Source organism: Pinus tabuliformis, chromosome 4_1 (assembly GCF_031772625.1).
Source record: "Pinus tabuliformis cultivar Carrire ecotype Pingquan chromosome 4_1, CPIR1, whole genome shotgun sequence".
NCBI lineage: Eukaryota > Viridiplantae > Streptophyta > Pinopsida > Pinales > Pinaceae > Pinus > Pinus tabuliformis.
In genome coordinates this window covers 558,692,069-558,718,263 of record NC_142303.1, presented here as the reverse complement: position 1 = coordinate 558,718,263, position 26,195 = coordinate 558,692,069, and the positions used below count along the sequence as shown (strand labels likewise).

General features: G+C 34.4%; 1 protein-coding gene across 1 annotated transcript; it reads right to left on the bottom strand.

Moving 5' to 3' along the window:
• Positions 1-21,633: 21,633 nt before the first annotated feature.
• Positions 21,634-22,770, bottom strand: LOC149177070 (uncharacterized). The gene has a single exon (XM_089421657.1). The coding sequence runs from the start codon at positions 22,768-22,770 to the stop codon at positions 21,634-21,636; it is 1,137 nt and encodes a 378-aa protein (XP_089277783.1).
• Between the last annotated feature and the right edge of the window lie 3,425 nt (positions 22,771-26,195).

The following is a 26,195-nucleotide window of genomic DNA, read 5'->3' as shown; positions in this document are numbered from 1 at the left end:
AAAAGTGAATTAGTTGCAAATATAAATCACATATTGATAGAATGTAAATTACTTATTATTGTTTTATATGTTGATGCTTTAATTTTTATTGGTTATGAGTAGCTAATTAGATCTTGCATGGAGGATCTTTCAAGGGAATTTGAAATGAAGGACATGGGTCTCATACACTACTTTGTTAGGTCCCTATAATACTAGTGTATTCCCCTTATTGTTATTGTTAGTATAGCCCCTATTGTTATTGTTGTGCCCATGTATCCCCCATGTTGTTATTGTTGTGCCCTTACATTATCATTGTTATGTAGACTCTGATTATATTGTGACCCCTTAGACTCCTATATATACCAAGGAGGTTTTATCATTTATATTATCCAAGAATTGTTCATTTATGTAATTTAAATAAATTCCCCCCCTCAAAAAGGCTAATTTTTAAGTGTTGATCTATCTTTTCTTCTATTTTGTGAGCTGGTTGCATAACATTTGGTATCAACATTTTGAATTCTAGGGTTTCGCTTCTTCAAACAGGCCATCTCGGAATTTTCACTATAACTTTTTTTATACGAGGCATCGTAAGCTGAAAGTGCAACCACATGGATAAAAAATATTGGGAAACTTTGTATAGAAATTTAAGATTTTGTTTCACTATATTTTCAAAGATATGATTTGAGGAAGCTAGGGCTTTTGCAGGCTCTAGAATTCAATCTCAAAAAGGTGATCTAGGGAAAATTGTCATATCTTTCTCTCCAAGCATCGGATTTGAATTTCGTAAAAAGTGATTGAAATTGAACATAATTTAGTTTTTCATGTATCATTTTCAGGGCCGAAGGTTAAAACAGTGACACGTGGCACTCTATACAAGTTAGCTCTTCTGAACTAGTTTATAATCAAGTCATCGTGGGAGATTGTGCATAACTCTTTCTTGAAGAATCCAATCTCAGTATGACTTGTGGGGTTAGAAAGAAGAAATTTTAGACATTGGATATTTGAAATTACAGACATAAAATAGCTTCAATATTGAACTCCTAAAAAGAAGGAAAACGTTGTGTATTTTTTAAAAAATTTCATAACTTTTGTTCGAAAAATCAGTTTGAAGTGATTCAAAGGGCTTATTAAATCATAGATATCAGTATTTGGTTCTAAAATGTCTCCCAAATAAAAGAATTCTGCACCCATTAAGCCCTAAGAAATATATACTATGACTCATGAAGAGGAAGAATTGCAACATGATATATAAAAATTACGTGACCAAGTGCAACAAATTTCACTCTCACAAAGAACAACTACGGATGAACTAAAATGGGACATGTATGACTTAACATGTGACGTGGGTGGTTTGAAAGCAGAAATAAAAGGTGACATGAATGATTTAAAAGCAGAAATAAAAGCAGACATGGAAGGTTTGAAAGAAGGTTTGACAAAGTTACTACAAGAAATGTTTCCTAATGGTGAAAAGGTATTCCATGAAACTCATGAGGAGAAAAAAAGGAAAATGAATTATTATTTTATAGACTCCAATGTTGGGTTTAATACTCAACACATTCCAAGATTAATATGAGGAAGTTTGATGGAAATGATCCGGTAACATGGATACTACATAGCAATATTTTTTATCTCCACAATGTGCAAAACACGCAAAAGGTACGTATTGCATCTTTACATTTAGAATCCAATTAGTTTGTATGGTATCGATGGCTTTGTTATCGTAAAGCACTTGTCACTTGGATAATTTTTACAGAGGAAATGATAGCAGACTATGAGGATACAAAGAGCAACACCTTCTTTAGCCAATTGATAAATCTCAAACAAAAGGGTTCAATGGTGGAGCACATAGAGGACTTCCAAAAACTAAATATTAGGGTAACTGATATTTTAGAGGAGCATATGATTGATGCATTCATAGGGACTTTGAAGGATAAAATTCAACATGAGGTTCTCCTTTTGGAACCTAATTCATTGGAGAAGGCATTCATGGTGGTAAGAAAAGTTGAAAGCAAAATTATGGAAACAAGGAAGTGTACCACTCACAACTATAAAGATGGAAGTGTTACTACTCCTAGCCTTCCACAATCTACAAGGTTGATGCCACAACAATTGGAGGAAAAAAGAGAAAAAGGGCTTTGTTACAGTTGTGATAGAAAATACACTAAAGGTAATAAGTGCACTGAGAAGAAATTATTGTACATAGATTGTGAAGAGGAGGAAGTAAATGAACAAAAAACATCAAAAGAGGAGGATATACATCAGGAACCAACCCAAGAGAAAGAAGAAATGAATCCAATCATATCTTTTATTGCATTGGAAGGAATTACCACTCCTCAAACTCTCAATATAGAAGGATATATTAAGAAGAAAAATGTAATATTGTTGATTGATTCAGGTAGTACCCATAATTTTATTCATTGTAAGATAGTCAAGGAATTGAATTTCTTCCTATATCCAACACTAGAATGTCAAGTAATGGTTGCAAATGGAGGAACTATAAATTTATCTGGAAAGTTTCATAATATCAAGCTAACCATGGGGGAATATGTATTGAATAGTCCAAATTCTTTCCATTCCAATGTGTGGTGTTGATGTTGTACTAGGAGTCCAGTGGTTACAATATTTGGGGACAATAACTTTTAATTTTCAAGAACTTTTCTTGAATTTTTTTTGGGAAGGAAACGAAGTTGAATTAACGGGTATCACAAGGAAACTAGGAAATATAATTGTTTCTAATGGCATGACATAGCTTCTGAAGAAAGAACAACAGGGTGTAATTGTATAATTACACTCACTAGAGGTTCAAACATCGAAATCATCTATTTCTCCACATCTCCAAAATGTCTTGGATAATCATTCCAAAGTATTTGAGACTCCCAAAGGCCTACCACAAATTTGTAATCATGATCATGTTATTCATTTGATTTCAAGAAGTGTTTCTCCAAGCATCAAACCTTAAAATATCCCTATGCTCAAAAGAGTGAAATCAAATGTATGGTTGCATAAATGCTAGAGGTTGGTATAATTCAACCTAGTCAAAGTTTTTTCTCTACTCTAGTAGTATTGGTGCACAAGAAGGAGGGATCATGACATATGTGTCCAGATTATATGGAGCTCAACAAGCTCAATATTAAAGATAAATTTAACATTCTTGTTATTGATGAATTGTTGGATGAATTTAAAGGATAAATTTACTTCAACAATCTGGATCTTTGTTCAGGGTATCATCAAATTAGAATGAAGTCTGAAGACATTCCAAAAACAACATTCAGAACCCATGAGGGTCATTATGAATTTTTGTCATGCCTTTTGGCCCTACTAATGCACCTTCCACATTTAAAGGTTTGATGAATTCCATTTTCAAACCCACCCACAGAAAATTTGTGTTAGTATTTTTTGATGATATACTAATCTACAACAATTCTTGGAAGTATCATGTTCAACGTGTTGTGAGGGTGCTCAAACTATTGGAGGAGAAACAATTATATGTAAAAACCTCTAAATGTTTCTTTGGAGCATAGGTGGTGGAATATTTGGGTCATATTGTATCTCATGATGGTGTTAAGGTAGACCCTAAAAAAGTTAAACCCATTAAGCAATGGAAAATCACCACAACCATAAAGAATATTCGAGGATTTCTTAGGTTGATAACGTATTATCGCAAGTTTGTTAAGAATTATGGGAGAATAGCAGCACCTCTAACAACATTACTAAATAAAGATATATTTTATTGGACTCCAGAAGAAACTAAGGCCTTTGAACATCTTAAAAAGGCAATGTACCAAGCATCGGTCTTAGCAATTCGATACTTCACAAAAACTTTTACTGTGGAATGTGATGCCTCAGGAAATGGAATTAGTGTTGTTTTAATGCAAGAAGGAAGACCCATTGCTTTTGAAAGTCATCCAATCAAAGGAAAGTATTTACACAAACCTATTTATGAGAAGGAACTGTTGGCATTACTACATGGACTAAAGCAATGTCGACATTAGCTAATGGGAATACATTTCAAGGTAAAAATAAATCATGATAGCCTTAAATACTTTTTGGAACAAATATTATATTTAGAAGAGCAACAAAAATGGCTCACAAAGATGTTGGGTTATGACTTTGAAATCATCTACGAAAAAGGGAAGAAAAATGTTGTTGCAGATGCACTCTTAAGAAAGGATGAGGATGTGGAAGCATTGCTTTGTGTCATTTCTATTATCCAACCTGAATGGATAACCGATGCAAGGGATGAAGGGAAGAATGACGAAGAGGTGTGGACACTCGTTCAAAAGTTGCAGTAAGATCCCAATACATCTGCTACATTTAGCTAGAAAAATGATTCATTATGGTACAAATATCGCTTATATCTTTGTAAGAATTCCCATATCAAGCAAAATATTCTTTTTGAACTGCACACCTCCCCCTTAGGAGGGCACTCGGTATTTTTAAAACTTACCATAAGGTCAAGAAGGAATTTTTTTGGGATGGCTTTAAATATGATATTCAGAAGTTTGTGGCAGAATGTTTGGTTTGTCAACAAAATAAAGTTGAGACAATTAATACCCTGGGTCTATTACAACCTTTAGCCATTCCAAGTCAATGTTGGAGGATGTCTCAATGGATTTTATCATAAGTTTATCCAAGTTTGAAGAAAAGAGTGTCATCATGGTGGTAGTTGATAGAATTACCAAGTATGCACAATTTTGTGCATTATCTCATCCTTTTAAAGCCAATATAGTTGCTACTGCATTTATGGAAACAATTCAAAATATACATGGAAACCCAAAGATTATTGTAAGTGAAAGAGATCCGATTTTCACCGGAAAATTTTGGACAAAATTATTTTCTTGTCTTGGTACTCAATTAACTCATAACTCATTTATCATACTCAGTCTGAAGGGCAAACTAAGATAGTGAACAAATTTTTGGAAGGAGATCTTCATTTCTTTATATCTACTAAACAAACACAATGGATCAAGTGGTTACCTCTAGCTGAATGGTGGTATAACACGCCCTTCCATACTGCAACAAAAATGACCTTGTTTATGGAACTTTATGGATATCATCCACCATCCATCACATCATCTTTAAGCGAAAATTCTTAGGTTCAAGCAATGGAAGATCACATCAAGCATCAACAACAAGTTCTCCAAATCTTAAAGGATAACGTCACTTTGGCACATAATCAAATGAAACAACATGCAAATCAACATCACAGTGAAAGAAGTTTTGATGTCGGAGACTCAATATTTTTACGGCTACAACCATACAAACAAATGTCCCTCAAGCAAGAAGACAAGGATAATAAATTATCACCCAAGTACTATGGTCCTTACAAGGTGTTGCAAAATATTGGTACTATGGCATATAGATTGGATTTTACTGCCTCTTCTCAAGTACACCCAGTTTTCCATGTTTCATGCTTAAATAAGGTTATTGGTGACAATCTCTCAGTTCAAAAAATGTTGCCAAAGCTTGACGAAGAAGGAAAACTAATATTTGAGCCTGAAGAAGTCATGGAAACAAGAACCCGAAAGCTATGGAATCGATTAGTTTTAGAGTATGTCATTAAGTGCAAGAACTTACACACTGAAGATTCCACATGGGAGGATGAGAGTTTTATATAGAAGAATCCAGAACTACTCAAGCATTGAGGACAACGTGCCCATGTATCCTCCATGTTGTTATTTTTGTGCTCCATAGAAGCCCACTATTGTTATTGCCGTGCCCTTAAATTATTATTGTTATGTAGGCTCTCATTATATTGTGACCCCATAGACTCCTATATATACCAAGGAGGTCTTATCATTTGTATCATCCAATAATTGTTCATCTATGTAATGTAAAGGAGGTTTCCCCCTCAAAGAGGCTAATTTCTAAGTTGTTGATCTATCTTTTCTTCTATTTTGTGAGTTGGTTGCATAACATACTTCCTCAAGTTGGAAGTATGGCAAGGTGACGGGGAACTATTTGTGTCTCAAGGAAAGTATGCAAATGAGATACTATAAATATTCCACATGGAGAGTTGTAAAACCATGGAGACGCCTCTAGAAAATAACTGGAGGAAGGAGAATGCCACTTCAGGTGAGGAAGTGGATGCTACCATTTATCAACATTGAGTGGTTTCACTAATGTATCTTGTGAGCACACGACCATATATGTGCTATGCAGTCAACCAATTGACCCAAGCTATAGTTAGGCTAACCATTTTTTTTTTAAGGAATCTAAGCATGTGGTACCTCAGAGGCACTACCTAGTTTGGACTATTGTACAAATAGACAGAGGGAATGAAGTTGTGTGGCTTCATAGATGTATATTAGACGGGGAGTCCATAAGATCGAAAGAGTACATTAGGTTGAATTTTCAGTGTTGTGTCCACAATTGTTTCCTAGTATATCATGAAGAAAATATATGTGGTGCTCATCTCGATAGAAGAAAAATACATGGATGCAAGTCAAGAAGCATGTGAGGTGATATTGATGAGAAAGATACTTGTGGGACTATTTGGTCAGATGATGGATCCAATTGTGATCTATTGTGATAATCATAGTTTCAGTAAGCTCTATGAGAATCTTGTATTTCACGATTGATCCAATCATATATATATATATATATATATATATATATATATATATATATATATATATATATATATATATATATATATATATATATATATATATGGTATCACAATTTACAAGACTGCATCTAGAGGCAGATAATGTAGCTACAATACATTCTGACAAAGGAACAAGATGCTGACATTTTGACAAAGGCATTGTCAAGAGGGAAGTTTTATTTCCACAAGTGCAGGATAGGGGTGGTTGATAATCCTTTTCTTGCTAAGAGGGAGTGTTGAAAAATGCTATGAGAAATTCTCAATTTGATTTGCCTTGATTAAATTGAAAACATTTGAATTTCCACATCAACAGACAACTTAGATGAAGTTAACTTGTGTGACATGGCTTGTGTCACTCATTTTACTCGATAAAATTGAGTTGGAGGAGTTAGATTTTAGTTAAGCATGTGTGATTTCTAATTTGTAGCAAGCAAGGTCAATTATTTCAATTTGCTTTTAGTTGAACAAGTTCCAACTATTAGAGGAACTAGTGGAAGTTCATTTGTGCAGTGGGACTTCAGTAAACTCAATGATCATCCATTTAACTGATCAATCATCCTAAAATAGCTAGTGCATGTAGATAATTTGAGTTCCCCAGTTGTCATGGAGATTCCAAGGCATTGTAACATTAATTGTAGACTAGTCTGGAGTGTACAAGTGTTGCATGCAGTCAAATGATCAACCTTGGGAATGAAACAATCCATTTTGGAGAAATTCCTAAACAATAGGGGCCTAATTTCTCAAAGAATTGCACAAGGAAATAGGGGCTCAATCAGAGGAATAAATTCACTAAGTTTACGTCATAGCTTCTCAGTGGGAAGAGAGATAGGTTATTCACTTGTAGGTTGTGCTCAGTTGAGAAAACAAATTGTAATACATCTCCATTCATCAGATTAATGCAAGTAGGAATTGGGGTTTTTAGCGTATTTCTTTCTCCTGGAAAAATATTGTGTGCATGTGTGTTATTTCTCAGTGCATGTTTGTGATTGATGTTCTAAATTGTGAATTGAATTTCGAAGAGTAGTAGAGTAGGTTTTTGTCTTGTGATTTTATTTAAAACTTCATGGGTAGTTGCAAATATACACCATAATTTCTACAATGACATTGAAAGTATAATGTTACAATGCAAATCAATTCTATTAAGAATCTGTTGTGGTGAAAACATAGCCCCCCCATTATTAACTTAATTCTCATTATGGGGACCCTTTGATTGAATGGTTATTCATATTATTATATGATTTTGAGTATTTGGATTGCTACAATGAGTTCAAGATTTTCCTATCTTTGTATCATAACATTTTGATCTCATTTGGTTGTTTGGTTTGTAAATGGCGCCTAATTGAAGATTGGATTTTTTCACTTCCTTGGCACTTTAAAATGTATAAGTTGTACATTACTTTTGTTTCATAAATTTATTTATTTGTAAATAATTAATTTTCAATTATAAATATTTTGTAAATATTTTATTTTTATTTTATACATAGCCCCTAAGACCAAGAATCATTCATAGGCTTTAAGCCTTAATTAAAAAACAAGTGGTGCACATATTAATATATCAGAGGAATTCATTTGAAATCCCCAATATTCAAAGTCCAATCCATAAAGTGGTTTTTGGAGGACCCATATCCTACGTCATTGTTTCCGCTCCCGCGTATCAAAGGTAATGCATACCAGAGATTTCTTTTCGAGGCACATTTCAAAAACTTTGATAACGCCATTCCCTGATACTCCGATATGATTCCTCTCTGATATCGCCAATATCCCAATGTGCCTCCCCCTTCAACTTCCGATATTTGCCAGGATCTGATATGCGTATTAACATTGATCTAATTGGAACATCCGGTCTGCCTGTATATCAGAACTTTTAAATGGTAAAAATTGTAAAATCTTGATATCTTAAATCTTTTGATGAGTCTGAATGTCTGCCACTTGTCACCTCCTATGGGCCGTTGTTGTATAAATTTAAAAATCCATTTGAATTTATATTTGTTTTGGGCATAATTCAGTTTATTTACAAAGTTTGTTTTACACCATTTTTAATATAATTATGTTTTCTTTTGATAGAGAGCTTCCGATAAAGGCTGATAGTAAAACAAGATCTAGTCAATAATATGATTTCCAACAAAATTCCTCCAGGTGGCAAATGGATCTATTAATAGGAAAAGGTTGTTGAATCAATGAAACCAATGAGATAATTTTAGCACTGTGCAAATCAAACGGAGCAATTCATTCTACTGTGCTCATCTACATTTTGACAAAATTCCAACTAAATCCATCTTTGTTGTAACTAATTTTGCTATTGAGAGATAAGGGGAGTTTGTTATATTTTCTTAGTTTGTATAAATACTCATCTCTTGGCTGATTTAGGGGGATTCGAATCGAGGATAAGAGGTAGAATAATATATTATGTTATAGTCTATTTGTAGATGAAGTTCAGCGCTCATATGCACCGCTGTAGTGAGATCCGAGTGTTTCTTTTTGACAAGGAATTGAGCTTACTGACAACAGGATATTTTCACTACTGTAATCTTCTGACGTTTATGTAACTTCATTCATATTCATAATAAGATTTATTTATGTAATTTTTTGCATAGAACTATTGTTTGCATCAATTATTGTAAATAAATTCTTCAGCTTTCAAATACATTTCTAGTGTATGAGTATATTAGTTGGCTTTAGCACTATTGTTAAATGTTACATGTTAAGTCATTTAAAATCTGATCAAGCTATCTTGTAGGATTAATCAGAAATGTGTCTTGAAAACTAGAAATTGTATAAGAACATACTTTTATTTCTTTAGGCTAGCTAGCTATCTAACAGTTTAAAGTTATAGATGTCCTACTTTTCTACATGTCATTTTATTAGAACTATTTCAGTATTATGGCATGAATCTTTCGTTTCTTATGCATATGTTTATTAGGAGTTGGAGTTATTTACAGTTAAGTGTCTGGTAACTATTTATTAGGAATTTAGTTGTTTATATCTTCTTTAACAAGGATTAAATCTTGTGAACTATTTCCCTGATCTATTTCCTTTATCTCATTTAAATTCCAACATGCTCCTTTTCCCATCCTTTTCGCTTTCTCTTGACTGAGAGAAACACTACTTTTTTTTCAATCGAGATAGGTCTAGGATAAGTGCATATTAGGTTAAATTTTGCATTTTAATTTTAGTTTATGCATCTCAGAAGTCCTTTCCTCAAAGATGTAGTCTTTAGAGTGGTTTGGCTGAGTCACAAAGTCATCTTAAGGATCATTCTCTTTCCTTATCAGCAAGGAGAATTGATCTGATGTATCTTCTCTATTAGTATATGTAAGTCATTAGAGATACGAAGAAGTTAACTGGACTTAATCTAACCAGTTGGAACTACTACTTCAATGGAAAAGGAGCTGTTTTAACTTCTCAACTGGGTGGTCTCCCTTAGAATGTTGAAGGGTCATTTTTTCCGATCAACATTTTTGGTGCTAGAAGGAGGGCCCAGTAAATTGTTCTCTTTGAAGATTTTATGCTTTAAGATTTTATCTTATTACTATGGCTCCACCTAAAATACCTCCTTGGAGTTGCTTTAGTAGACCTAATCCAATGATTACCCCGATAAAGGCAGTCAAGATCATGTTTGAGGTAAAATATAATGGTAAGACTTCTGCTTTTAATAATCCCCTTCAATTTATTTTAAGTTGCAATAATTTTAATATTGATGAAGATAATGTTTGCAAGATTTTTACTCTTACTTTGACAGAAAAAGATAAGAACTGATGCTTATCTCTTCCAGTTTCCTCTGTACATATCTGGGACGAATTTTCACAGATTTTCCTTCATGTATTTCAGTGATATGATTACGAAAAGGTGTGTAATCAATTAGCCAAATTCTCTAGGATAGAAGGTGAGTCATTATATGATTTCGCAATTAGATTCAAATTAATTTTAATGTAATTCCAGTCCAAAGATTTACCTCAATTTCATTTAATGGGTTGGTTTAAAAATTTGATATCTTTCCCTTGTATTCCTTATAAATAATTAGAAAATTCATTTATTTCTATTGAAAAATCAATTGCTTAAACTATCAATAATGATCCTCTTCTAGAAACTAGAATTGCCAATGAACAATTTCAGGAGAAAAAGGATTTTGCCCAAATAAATAATGTTGTTTTGAATGAACAATTACAACCAGAAATGAACAACAATCACTATTTTCCTCCTGATAGTCTTTTAAGCAATGAAAAATCTAATTCTTCCAACAATGAGGACATGGATCAACATCCCAAAGTTTACAATCATGCAAATAAAGAAGATTTTGAAACACACAGTTTGGGAAATGAGCAACATTTTTCTAATAGAGAAATTTACAGGATTGTAAATTCAAATTCTTACTTTTCTTTGTATCCCGATTTATTTGATAATTCATTAAATAATAATGCAACTGCTCCTTTTGATATTGATAACAGTTCTAAAGATAAAGGAGTTACCATTTACGAATTATCAGTAAGTTCTGATAGGGATAGAGAAAATTTAGTCACTTACAATTCTGCAAATTCTATTTGTTTTTGATTTAGGAAAAGAGGATATTAATGAAATTATTCATAATGATGAAAACATTGAACCTTGTTGTTCTTCTTCTTCAAAAATTAATTCTTTAAGTAAATCTGTTTTTGAAGATGAAAAGAATGCTAATTTAAATGTTTTAATAAATTCTCAATCATTCAATCATTATGATAATTTCAGCAATTACGAATCTGCCCCAATTTATGACTCCTACAATGATCACATTCCTTTTTGCGATCATAATCTAGAAATTTTCCCATCTCTACAAGTGAATGGAAACAAAAATGATTTTAATTTTGTAACCACTTGTGAGAAGAAAATATTTACAAACTAACTCCCACTATGTTGTATCACTACCTGTAATTTAGATGTAAATTATAATTTTCTTTTTTCTCATTTTCCCATATTTCAATTTGTTTCTTTTTCGAATTTCAGTTTTGATTTTCTAAACATATGTGCTGGTACTATGAGCATCATAACTCTAGTATCTCATCTAACACACTAATCAACATAAATGAAAATAAATTTTAGAATTTAAATCATTATTTTGAAATTCTGTTTGATGATTATGTGTGTTCAATTTATTTCAGATTTTCAAATTGTTTTTCATGAATGTTGACATTTGAGAGGGTATCGCTATATTGGTCAATTTTAATTTTGTAACCACTTGTGAGAAGAAAATATTTACAAACTAACTCCCACTATGTTGTATCACTACCTGTAATTTAGATGTAAATTATAACTTTCATTTTTCTCATTTTCCCATATTTCAATTTGTTTCTTTTTCGAATTTCAGTTTTGATTTTCTAAACATATGTGCTGGTACTATGAGCATCATAACTCTAGTATCTCATCTAACACACTAATCAACATAAATGAAAATCAATTTTAGAATTTAAATCATGAACATTTACTACTTTTTATTTTGAAATTCTATTTGATGATTATGTGTGTTCAATTTATTTCAGATTTTCAATTTTTTTTTTCACGAATGTTGACAATTGAGAGGCTATCGCTATATTGGTCATCCATGTAATCCCTCTAGAAATTTTCTATATTACTACCCAGGATTTATTGATTCATCTAAAAAGAAAATTTCTAGTCCTGTATATACAATTCCTTGTTTACAATAGCCTATGATATTCAAAGACTTATCATTTAACACGGGTATGTTGTTTCCTCTTTCCCTGATTCTCTTTCAAGTAACAATTGAAATACATCCTGAATTTTATGATCCTGTAGGCAAATGTTTGGAAGAATTTCAGGGAAAGGATTTTGTAAATAAGTTTTTGCCAAGTTTAGATGTAAATAGTAGGCTGAGTTTTCTTTTCAATGATTTGGTTATAATTTTATTGTTTTTGATGTTTGATGTCTTCATATCTATAGAAATAAATCTGAGAAGATGGTTTCACTGGAAGTATGATTATACTTAGTCATATGCCTTCTCAACCATTAGGATTAGGAATAGATTATATTTCTTTTTAATGTTTTGTAGATTAAATAAAAAAATGATTTTTAAACATTTTAAAATACATGGAAGAAGATGAAGACTAATGAGGTAAACTTATTATCAAATTCTTCCAGGTATGCATTTGCATTTTTATTATCATCTATTAGCATTTTTATTTCAATTTGTTCTTTTTTACATTATTTATTTCTTATATTTTTGTTGTTCTTTTTGTAGGTTTTGGTTTGATCCAACTTTTGCGAATAAAACAGTTGTGATAAAAGGAGCATTTTTCAAGACTCACTCAGGGAGATTTCCTTAACTTAAATTTTTTCTTATCATTTTTGTGATATGTTTTAAAGCAAGATTTGAGTAAGGAAATAAATCCATGTTAAGCTCTCAAATGCAATGTTAAGTCATAACTCTTCATTAGGTAGTTTTTAACAAAATCATGAATGAGAAACTCATTAAACGAGACAACATTTTTCTTGACAAATACATAACAAGACCTTAATTCCTTATGTCAGGATATTGATTTTATCTTATTTGAGTTATGCCTATTTCATGATTTTTCTTGTAATTATTTGCTTTATTTTAGTTTGGTTTGCATTTCTCTTTGCTCCTTCTTTTGGACCCGATTTCACGACATCACATTTTGTTTCCTTTTGAAAATCCCCTTTTGTGTGCTTTTGGTGATATTACCAACCTTTTAGTTAGAGGGCCTTTTCCACCCACCTTTGGTCTGATATATGGGAGATCTTTACTCTTATTTAATGAAATTCATTGGTAAAAGGAAAAATATCAAGTTAATTATCAAATTGCTATCTTTCAGATTCAGATTTGAAACTCTTATTATATTGTTTTGATAATCTCACTTTATAACATAAGAGATAATCTTGTTTTACAACAACCTTTATCATAAACAACTCCTAAAGTAGCAAAGGAAAAAGAAACAGTTTAGTATTTTATCACTCTTCTATGTCATCCCAATCTCTTAAGGAGAAGATTTGTCTCCCCATTTATGATAAAATTATCAGAGTGTAAATTAAAAGTTGTGTAAAATACCTAAAAAATAGGGGGTCTCCATAATGAGCCAGCCTACCATGATCATGGGTCTTGATGGTTATGACATTATCATATCTGGTCACCAAACCAAGATAATGGCTTATCACAATTTGTTGTAAGATGAGAGGTCTCATCACGAGCCAACTTGTTCATGACTATCAACGCTTGTGAATGGCATTGTCAATATCTGGTTACCAAGCTGGGACAATGGCTTTCAGAGTTATTAATGAATTATGTCTCCTCTGAAATATTTAAACATAAATGGGATATTGACATTTCCTTTGCAATAAGAGGTGACCCTTTCGAGGCTATGGATGCCTACTGACAGCAGTGGTTCTACCTATGACAACAACAATTCATATTTCTTGCTAAACACAATGATAAGCTTTTGTTCTTTAAGTTTAAGTTGTTATCAATTAAATAATTTTTGTCAAACATGACTCTTATAATCAATTTTGGAGATATACAAAATAATAAAACTTTGTTATTCGTTATTGGGATTTCATTGAAAATCTGAATCCTAGCACTTTGATTGATTTAACCTTATTCATGTTTCTTAGAATTTAATCATTTTTCTAGAAACAATTGTTTCTTCCCAGTGTATCGACATTGTTGTGGAAAAAACACAACCCCCCATTATTCACCTAATTGTCATTATAGGGACCCTTTTATTGAATGGTTAGTCATATTACTATCTGCTTTTGAGTATTTGGATTGCTTCAATGAGTTCAACATTTTGCTATCTTCCTATCATAATTTTTTGATCTCATTTGGTTTTTTGGTTTATAAATGATGCCTAATTGAAGATTGGATATTTTTCACTGCCTTAGCGTATTAAAATGTATAAATTGTACATTAATTTTGTTTCATAAATTTATTTATTTGTAAATAATTATTTTTCAATTATAAGTATTTTGTATATATTTTATTTTTCTTTTATACATAGCCCCTGAAACCAAGCATCATTCGTAGGCTTTAAGCTTTAATTAAAAACAAATGGTGCACATATTAATATATCAGAGGAACATTTGAAATCCCCGATATTCAAAGTCCAATACATAAAGCAGTTGTGGGAGGACCCATATCTTACGTCTTTGTTTCCGCTCCCGCATATCGAAGGTAATGCATATCAAAGATTTCTTTTTGAGATACATTTAAAAAACTCTGATAACACCATTCCCCAATACTTTGATATGATTCCTCTTTGATATCGTCGATATCCCAACACACCTCCCCCTTTGACTTCTGATATCTTTTAGGCTCTAATATGTGAGACCCGATATGCATATTAATGACAGTCTAATTGGAACAACGGGTCTGCTTGTATATCAGAACTTTTAAATGGTAACAATTGTAAATCTTGATATCTTAAATATTCCGATATGAGTCTAAATGTCTGCCACTTGTCACCTCCTATGGGCCATTGTTGTATAAATTTAAAAATCCATTTGAATTTATATTGGTTTTGGGCATAATTCAATTTATTTACAATGTTTGTTTTACACCATTTTTAATATAATTCTATTTTCTTTTGACAGAGAGCTTCCAATAAAGGTTGATAGTAAAACAATATCTGGTCAATAATACGATTGACAACGAGATTCCTCTAGGCAGCAAATGGATCTATTAATAGGAAAATATTGTTGAATAAATGAAACCAAAGAGATGATTTTAACAATGTGCAAATCAAACTAAGCAATTCATTTTACTATTCTCATCTGCATTTTGTCAGAAATCCAACTGAAGTCATCTTTGTTGTAACTAATTTTGTTGTTCAGAGATAAGGGGAGTCTGTTATATTTTCCCATTTTGTATAAATACTCATCTCTAGGTTGAGTTAGGGGGATTCGAATCCAAGAGAAGAGGTAGAATAATATATGAGCTTATAGCCTGTTTGTAGAGGGAGTTCAGTGCTCATATGCACTACTGTAGTGGGATCTGAGCCTTTCTTTGTAGACAGGGAATCAAGCTTACTGGAAGCAGGGGATTTGCACTACTGTAATCTTCTGAGGTTTATGTAACTTGATTCATATTCATAATAAGATTTTTTTTTTTTTTTTATTTTTGTAATTGTTTGCATAGCACTACTGTTTGCATCGGTTATTGTAAATAAATTCTTCAGCTTTCAAATACATTTCTGGTGTATGAGTTTATTAGTTGGATTTAGTACCAGTGTTAAATGTTACCAGTTAGCTCATTTAAAATCCGATCAAGCTATCTTGTAGGATTAATTAGAATTGAGTCTTGAAAAAACAATGTAAACTTTGAAACGGGAACTATAAGCTCAAAACGGGAACTCTGGCAAAAAAACCTCGAAAAAACATGAAAAACAGTGCTAAAAACGAAAAGTGTGTATACTGGAACTATGGTTTTTTTTTAGGGTCTATTTTGAACATGTTTTAAAAATGACAGTGAAAATGAATTTTTTGTGCAAATAAACTCTCTGAAAATGAAAAGTGTTGATATTGGAATGATGGCCTTTTTTTTAGGGTCAATTTTCAACATTTTTAAAAAATGCCAGTAAAATCGAATTTTTATGTGCAAAAATTGTGCAAAAAACACCCCCAATATCAAAAGTGTTGATGCTGGAATAACACCTTTTCTTTTCTAGGGTAAATTTTCAACATTTTGAAATAATAGTATAAAAGATTTTATCATGACTCTGAAAAACATTAAAATTTCAAAAGAATAATGAAAACATAAAATTAAAAAAAAAAAATTAAAACAATGAAAAAAACCGAAAAAAGAGTTAAAAGAAATTGCAAAACATAAATAAAAATATATATTAAAAACAAAACATAAAAAAAATCAAATATACAAAAAGGACAAAAAGAAAACATTAAAAAATTAATAAAAAACAAAAATCAATCATAAAATTGTAAAAAAAAAAAAAACAAAATTAAGCTATAAAAAGATAAGAATTAAAAACTATTTTTTTTTGAATATAAATAATTAAATAATAAGAAAAACATATTTTCAAAAAAAAATTACATTTTTTTTTTTACTAGTAAACCATAAAAAAATTTTGAAAAAAAAAATTTAAAACAAACTAGATTAAACAAAAATAGAAAATTAACAAGGAATTTTTTTTTTTTTAAACTATGAAAATAAAGATTAAAAACATTTAAAAAAAACTAAAAGAATAAAAATATAAAATATAAAAAAAAATAATTAGAATAATAATAATAATAATAAAAATTTAAAATTTTAAAAAATATACGTATTTTCAAATTAAAAAAAATAAAAATAAAAATAATAAAAAAACACCATATTTTTTATTAAAAAAAAACATTTTAAATTTTATATTAAAAAATTTTAAATTTAAAAAATTGATTTAAATTTTTTTAACATTGTTAAAAAAAAAAGTAAATTTATTTATTTATTTTTCTAAGTATGACTAATTCTATTAAAAAAGTAAAAATATAATACACCGAGGCTCCACCTCAAACTCTGTTTCTGGTGTTCATCGAAACAGTTGAAACTGCCCCAGATTGGGGAAACCAGCTTGAGTTTGCAAAAACAGTTACCATATTACATTGTACTGACATAACAGACACCAAAATTCAACCATGTGACCCAGCAAGATGGTGCTTCTCAGCTATACTGGACATAACAACAAATTAACATAACTACTATACTGCTAATCAGACGCAAAAATATCAAGCGATTGGACCAACCCGTGATCTGCCTGAAGCCGATTTGGTTCATGTGTGGCTGGAGAAGCCAGAAGGCTTCAGTTGTTTGGCTCCTCCTCAGGAGGTTCCTCGACCACGGGACACGCATACAGTTCCCAGTCATCTTCCGTGTTTGCCACTGCTTTCTTCTCAGCATCCCCTGTAGGCCCCTCTACCTTCTGAGTGTCTCTTGTGCTGCCAGCACATTCCACCGTTAAAGCCATGCCTGCAGAGCTGCCACCCGCCCGTTGAAAGTCGTCTGCATGCTCATCGTCACCATACAGTCTCCGAAGCTTGGTTTCCTGACTAGCTTCCCTTGAATTTTCCCCCTGCGCATCACTTAGATCCTGGTCACTCATGTCCAGAGAATGCTCCTCAGAACTTGTCCCTTGATCGCTATCCGACCTTTCTTCTTCAGTGAAGACGACGGTTACCTTGGCAGTGATAGTGGGTTTGTTCAGCCGACTATGGAACCTGAAATGGGTGGCGTGAGAGGCGGAGCCGGGACGCTGCTGTGAAATTACAGAATGGAGCCCAACATCTCTGTGCGAATCCCTTGACGCCATTCCACGCCCGCGCCTTCTGCTTGCATAAGAATAGTGTCTGAGCCGAGGTCTGGGTTGAGGCTCATCTTCCTGATTCTGTGGAGAGGAAGGGGGAGTCAAGCTTCACACAGTTCGAGGTCTCGCTCTGCCTCCCCGGGAGCCTCCATAATGACTCCTCATATGCTCCCTAACCATCCTGGTGAGAACCGGAAGCAGATCAGCCGGAGAATTAGCAGGGGAAGGGGATTGATTGCAGAAACAGGGTTTTTGAGCAGAATTTAGAGGGCAAAGCATGGAGTGGGAGAAATGGAGGCCATTTCCCAAGTCTATGCAGCTAAGGTGCCAACAACGTTTTCCAATGGTTGTTCTGCTACCAGCCAACTTTGCCTGCAGCGGACAAGAGCTGCGGATCGGGGGACGAACAATGGGAGCAGGAGGCGCCATTCTGATATCCATTTCTCGGTCTGAGGAGTTCTTTATTGTCATCTGCATGCGGGACAGATATCAGCTGTTGTGAGCCTTGATCCGGACCCCTTCCATCACCTGGCTAGTCCTTGCGCCGGCGAAACTTAATGCACCCATTAATTCTCTTGGAAAACACCCGCATCCGGGTGCGTTTCTTTCTCCTGGATCCTTTCATTTTTGACCAGTTCCTTATACTCCCCGATCTGTTGTTCACTAGCTGGCAAAGAGAGAGAATCTGTATGTAGAGCCTTTCTGCTTTCAACTCCTATGTTCGCCAGTAAGTCTGCTACTTTGTTCCCTTCTCGTCGAATATGTTTGAGATTGACTGCCCTGTGGGTAGAGAGCCAAGTTTCAATTAGATGTAATCGACTTGCTAGCCTCCAGCTGTTGCTTACCTTGCTAGAGGAGGATCCTTGTAGGATTTTGGTGACCATGCTGATAAGTATCTGCGAGTCTCCTTCGATAACAAGTGGAAAGAATCCATGATTATGAGCTAGGAGAAGGCCCTGCCATAATCCTTCTAATTCTGCAGAGTTGTTGGTATCCCACCCAATTGAGCCTAGGTAGATTTGGCATGGTATACCTGCATGATTTCTGATTATTCCTCCAAATCCAGCCTTACCTGGATTCCCTTTAGAGGCGCCGTCAAAATTTAGTTGGAACATATGTTGGGGAGGAGGTGTCCATTTATTCGGTATGCTTTTTTTGACTGAAGTTTTTTCCTTGATTATCAGTGCTTGATCCCACTGTATATTCCAGTTTGTCCATATGGTTTGCTCCTGTGGGGTTGAGGGGAAGTCCTCCTCATACCAAGTTTGTAGAAGTAAGGTCTCCCTTATGTTTTGACATATTGTGATCCACAGGGATTCCTCAGTCATAGATTGATTTTTGAAGATGCACCGATTCCTCTCCTTCCATAATGTCCACATAAGAAATCCCGGTATTAGTTTCCAAAGGGAGTTTAGAAGCTTGCTTTTGAACGGACTCTGATCCCAGTTTCAGATATTGTCGATAATATCTTCTGAAGTCCTCCCATCCTTTTGACACCTGAAGCTGATCTTTCCCCAGAGTTTGTGCGCTAGCGAGCAGGAGTTCATAATGTGTTGAGCGGTCTCCTCCTCTTTCTTACAGTTGGAGCAGTAGGAGGGACCATGGAAGTTTCTCTTTCTGAGGTTGTCCCATGTTAGGATTCTATTGTGACATAGAAGCCATAGAAAGGTGGAGATTTTCGGCCAGATTTTGGGGTCCCAAATTCTCTGCCAAAGAGGGTCCTTAACAATGTGCTCCTGCATGATGATGTGATAAGCCTCCTTTGTAGAGTAGGTTCCTTTCTCTTCATATCCCCACCTAAGCACATCCATCTCCTCTGAATATTGTATTCTTCTTTTTGATAGTTCTGTTTCTAGGGTCTTCTTTGCTAATTCCGTTCCTTGGCTTAATATGCTTTCCGCACTGTTCCATTGCCTGTTTCCTTGCATGGTGGATGGGTTCCAGAATTGCTTGACTGTGCTTGACATTTGCAGGATCTGTTCTGGGATTTGATGGGGTAGTAGTAAGTCCTTTAATTTGGGTTGTTGCTGCCATGAGTCCTCCCAAAAACGTGCTGAGTTTCCATTTTTCACTTCCCAGAAGCTATGTTGCTGTATTAAAAGTCTATGTTGCTTGGCTGCATTCCATATTAGTGAACCTGTCTTAACTTCTGAAATTCGGATTAATTCTTCTGTTGGTCGACTGTTGGCATATTTGGCATTCCAAAGCCTGGCCCAAGGAGTGGATGGTGCAGTGAGCCACTTCCACCAAATGCGAGCTCCCATCACCATGTTGCTTTGGTAGGGATCGCGCAGACCCGTTCCTCCTGCAGCTTTTGGAAGACAGACAGAATCCCATTTGACCAAGGCCCATTTGCGTTTTTGAGCTGTATTACCCCACAGGAAGGATCTTTGTAGACATTTGATTTCCTTGAGAACCCATTTGGGTGCCGCCAGGATAGAGAACAGGTACAGAGGCATGGATTGGAGGACAGACTTTATCAGGATGAGACGGCTAGCTAAGTTGAGGGATCTATGAGTCTAGGAAGATAGGCGTGCCTCTAAATTTTCTAAGAGCAGTTTCCATGAGGAATGTTTCAACGCGGCATCAGTTAAAGGGGCTCCCAGGTACTTGGAGGGAAGAGTGGCAACTGAGAATCCAAGGATTCGAGCTATAGAAGCTTGGGTGACAGCAGGCGTGTGAAAAAAGAAAATCTGGGACTTGATTTTATTTATTTTTGCTCCCGAGGCTTCAAAAAAATTAGACAATAATGAATTGAATTGACGAGCTTCCTGAACTGAAGGATGTCCGAAAAGCATATTGTCGTCCACAAATTGCTGGTGGGTGAAGGTGGGAGAGTTTGGAAAAGTCAGACCTTTGAGTTTTCGGGAAGATAAAGCATCTTTAATACAGCGTCCTAGACCTTCCGCCATTATCACAAAGAGGAAAGGGGAAAGCGGGTCTCCCTGTCTGATTCCCAAGAAGGTTGAAAAGGGGAGGATGGAATTCCATTGATCAAGATTGAGAAAAAAGAGGAAGAAATGAGATTCATTACCCAGCGAGTCCAGGTTAGGGAGAAGCCAAAAGCAACAAGGATTTTCTGAATGTATTCCCAGCTTAAGCTGTCAAATGCTTTTGAGAGGTCGATTTTGAGGAGCATACCTGGTTTCCTGGAGCTTTTCAGAGAATGAATGATTTCATGAGTAAGGATTATACCATCCGTGATCTGCCGGCCTTCGACATATCCCGACTGCTCTGGTGATATGAGAAATGGTAATAGCGGCTTGAGTCTTGTTGCTACAATTTTTGAGACGATCTTGTAGATGACATTGCACAAGGCAATGGGCCGGAATTTGTCTGGGGTATTAGACTGAGCCTCTTTTGGTATCAGCGCTATGAATGTGGCATTCATAGCCGGCAGCATCCATCGCATAGATCTTGATTCCTCGACAACCTGCCAGACATCCATTTTAATTAGGTCCCAAAAATTATGAAAGAAATTGGAAGTGAACCCATCAGGACCTGGCGCCTTTCCTTCTTTCAGCTGAAGCACGGCATTTTCCACTTCCTGTAGGTCGATCGGCTTGAGTAGAAGTTGATTTTGCTCCTCCATAATGACTTTCGGTATACTCCTTGTAATTTTAGCTATTGCTTGCGATCTGTTACCCTGTGGTTCTTGATGGGCCTGCTTAAAGTAGTTGAGTAGTTCTAATTCAATGTCTTCATGGTTTTCTACTCTTGTCCCCTGCTCAGTTTGAATGTGGGTAATGTTATTGCTCATTCTGCGTTGGATAGTCGTTCGATGAAAGAACTTTGTGTTTTTTCCCCCTCTTTTAGCCACCTGATACGAGATTTTTGCCTCCAGAGCAATTCCTCCTGTTTGGCTCTTTCTGAGATTTGTGCTTCAAGAGCCCTTTCCTGTTTCACATATTCCTCTGTTCTGCCCTCTGTGATAATTCGTTGCTGTAGCTTCTTCATGTCTTGATCTAGTGCTGCCTGAGCCTGGAATATGTTGCCGAACGTAGAGTGATTCCATTGCTTTATTCTACTTTTGAGGTGTTTAAGCTTCTGTTGGAATTGCATCATTTTTGTACCCCTTGGCGGATTATAGTAGGTCCATTCCGTGGTGACAAAATTTTTAAAATTCGGATGAGTCATCCAAAATGACTCGAATCGGAAAGGCTTACGACTTGTATTGCCAGGTCGAGACCAATGAAGGGAGATTGGCCAATGGTCTGAACCAGAAAATGGTAGTATTGAAGCTGAGAGGTTGCCTCCCAGATGGATTGCGTTGTCTGAGATGAGGAATCTGTCCAGGCGGGACGCAATTTGTTGGGTTCCAGTTCTTTTGTTATTCCAGGTGTGAAGGCCATTATTGAACGGCAGGTCTATAAGCCAATTTCCTTGGATGTAATCTTTGAAGTTGTTGCTCTCCGTATCCAAATGATTCCTTCCTCCTCGCTTTTCTTCCATCTTGGTGATCATATTGAAATCCCCCCCATTTATCCATAATGGATGAGCCCTGTCTGCATTGATCACAGAGAGTGTGTTCAGGAGTTCGATTTTATTCCCTGACTCCTGGGGAAAATAGACATTCGTTAATAGCCCATGAATATTGGTTCCTGTGATATGGAATGTCGCTTGGAGGAAATTCTTGTTGGCATGAATATTATTGAGCTCAATGGTGTGAAAATCCCATAAAATTGCTAAGCCTCCGGAGGCGCCGGATGCATCTACTGCTACAACTTGACTACCAGGCCAAAATTTTGCTGCTATTCTATCTAAAGAGATGGAATTGCATTTGGTTTCCTGCAGGAAGAGTATTTGTGGTTTTTCTTGCTTTATCATATTTTTGATTAATCTACTTTTTCCCGGGCTATTGAGCCCCCTGATGTTCCAAGAGATGAGCTTCATGATTGAAGGTTAGGGAGAGAGTCGTAGTACTTCGTGAGCTTGGAATACCTCCCTGACCCCACAAGCATTTCCCCAATGCGTATGGTGCGCTGAAGGTCCGTTTTCCTTCCTCGTTTTTTGAACTCTTTACTGATATTTTTCCCGTCCTAGGGACTTCCTGTTTGGATGCCCAGTGATTTCTGTCTTTGAGCTATGGATAGGATTGCTTCCAGATTCTCCAACTGCTTCTCAGGAATTTTGTCATACATCTGTGCATCGCATGCTTGTTCCAGGCCTTGGATGTCCAAATCCCCAATATCTATGTTGTCCTGTTCTTCCTCCATATGCTGTATTTCGCTTATTCCTTCTGTTGTTTCTGTATCCTTTGCATGTTCGGTATACCCATTATCTTCCTCCATAACTTGATAGGACCACTTGAGCTTTGTGCTTTTATATGATGAGGACAGATCTGTGGTTAATGTTTCTTTCAGGCTTTTCTTGGGGTCAGACTCTGGAGATTGCATGTTCGTTGCCTGGACCTCCTTGACTGAGGTAAAGTTCTCCGGGTTGTGGGCATCTTGCTGGGCTAACACTTCAAAAGTGTTGCTCGTGGAAGGCCTTGAGGTATTAGCTTGAGGTTTCTTAGGGTTTGAAGTGGATCTTTTGTTGTTTCTCCTTCTATTAACTACTTTTGTGAAGCCTTTCTGATCCGTCTCATTCGATTTAGAATTATTCAGGGGTTTTTGAGTTAAAGGACAGTCTCGGAACAGATGACCCAGAGTATGGCATCTTCTGCACCGGAATGGCACATGTTCATAATCAACTAGCTGGACCCATTCTATATCATCATGAAAGATACTTACCGTGTCCGGGAGAGGCTTATCGAGGTGCATGTATACGCAGATCCGGGCGTAGGATGTGTACCTTTGAAGTTTTGTCTCCTCAGCAGTTTTGACATATTCTCCAAGCCCATTTCCTATGATCTGTAAGGTCTCCTCGTCCCAGTACTCTGTTGGCAGAGAATACAGACGGATCCAGACTAGCGCCCAGCTGAGATCCTCTTTGTCTGGATTGAACCGCTCCACCCATCCTCTCAGGAAAAGACCCGCTGCATTAAAGAAGTAAGGCCCTCCATCTATTACTCTGTTTTTGTCCTCTATGCAGTTGAATATGGCCGTGAAGAACCCTTTAGGTCCTAGCTGCAGCGTGATGTGTCCTTTCGGCTTCCATTTAGCCGCGATCCAGCCATGCAGTGCTTTTTCTGTTGGCCACATCCCGATGAATTTGCCGATCAATGCGTGATCTCTCATGTACTGGATCCTTTCATTGATTCGTTGACTCGGTATCTCTATCTTTGGGCGTTCAGCAGCAACCGGTCGACAGGTGCTCGAAGCGATCTGGGGTCGTTCTCTGTTCCTTGTTTGTGTATCTTCAGGTACTGCTTCTTCCTTGTCTGCAGGTATTTCAGCTTTCTTGGGTTCATTCTCTCGCCGCCGTGAAGGATCTTCATCTCTTGGGGGAGGCACATTGTCCCCCCCCGGGGGTTATTCATGCTGCTTTCTCTATTGCTTGACGGGTACAGCCTGTCCGACTAATGCTTGTAAGACAGTGGTGCAGCGTTCTGCTCAGATCTGCCGTTGCAGGTTTTTGTAGAAACCATACTCCTCTCTCAGTCGCCGCCTCTCCGATGTTATGCCAAAGTAAATTTTATTTAAAAAAAAAAAAAAAAAAAAAAAAAAAAAAAAAAAAAAAAACATTTAAAAAATAAATATTATTTTTTTCAAATGTTATTTGCATTTTTTTTTATTTCTTTTTATAAAATATTCGTTTTATTTTTTTTAATATCATTTTTTTTTTTTTAAATGGGCAAGTCTTGCAGTCGTGCCACCCAGGGCTGCGCCCCTATGGGCAGCCGGGCGGCGGCTGGTCGATTCCCGGAATTGCCCGACCGCCTGCGGGGGCGCGACCCTGGGTGTTGTAGTTGCAAGACTTGTCAATTAAAAAAAAAAAGTTGGTATTAAAAAAGAAAAAATGAATATTTTATAAAAAAAATAAAACAAAATGCATATAATTTTTTTAAACAAATAATATATATTTTTTAATTTTTTTTTTTTAAATATATATTTTTTAACAATGTTAAAAAAACAAAAATAAAAAATTTTAATTTTAATTTTTTTAATATAAAATATAAAATGTTTGTTTGTTTTTTTTTTTGGTTTTGTTTTGTTTTGTTTTTTTTTTTTAAATGTTTTTAATTTATTATTATTATTTGTTTTAATTTTTAATTTGAAAATAGGTCTATTTTTTAAAATTTTAAATGTTTTGTTTTGTTTTTTTTTTTTTTTGGTTTTTTTATTTTTTATGTTTTTGTTTTTTGTTTTTTGTTTTTTGTTTTTGTTTTTGTTTTGTTTTGTTTTTGTTTTTGTTTTTTTTTTAATTTGAGTATATTTTTGTTTTTTTAGTTTTTTTTAAATGTTTTTAATCTTTATTTAAGTAGGTTTTTTGTTTTGTTTTGTTTTGTTTTTTTTTTTTTTTAATTTGAATATATTTTTGTTTTTTTTTAGTTTTTTTTTAAATGTTTTTAATCTTTATTTAAGTAGGTTTTTTATTTTATTTTATTTTTTATTTTATTTTTTAAATCTAGTTTGGTTTTATTTTTTTTGGTTTTGTTTTAGGTTTTGTTAATGTTTTTTTAAAATTTTTCTATTTTTATTTAATTTTAAAGTTTTTTTAATATATATATATATATATATATATATATATACATTTTCTATGTTTTTTTGGGTCTTTATCTTTATATATATATATATATATATATATATATATATATATATATTTTATGTCAAAAAAAATTGACATAAAAAATTTAAAGTGTAAAAAAACGTAACATTTAAAAAAAATATCCACACAATACATTAAAAAATTTAAAGTCTCAAAAATCATTAAATTTAGAAAATAATTATTTACATTTCATACATTAGAAAATTTAAAGTCAAAAAATAGGTCTTTTAAAAAAAGGGCATGATGGAAAATCACCACTTTTTTAAATCAGCGTGCAAATCACTAATATTCTAAAATGTAATGTACATAAAAAAATTAAAGTGCCAAAAAATATGCTCTAAAAAAATTATGTGTGTTCTGCATTGCCCCTTTTCAAAATCGAGTCAATTTTTTGCTATCTCTACGAAACGGGTAACAATATCAGTTCCCGTTTCAAAGTTTACATTGTTAAAAGTGGAAATTGTATAAGAACATACTTTTATTTCTTTAGGTTGGCTATGTATCTAATAGTTTAAAGTTATAGATATCCTGCTTTTCTACATGTCATTTTATTAGAACTATTTCAGTATTATGGCATGAATCTTTGATTTCTTATGCATATGTTAATTAGAAGTTGGAGTTATTTACAATTAAGTTTCTCGTAACTATTTATTAGGCATTTAGTT

Excerpts from the sequence above, each read along its gene's own strand:
- LOC149177070 (XM_089421657.1), bottom strand. The coding sequence starts at position 22,770 with ATGAAGCTCATCTCTTGGAACATCAGGGGGCTCAATAGCCCGGGAAAA.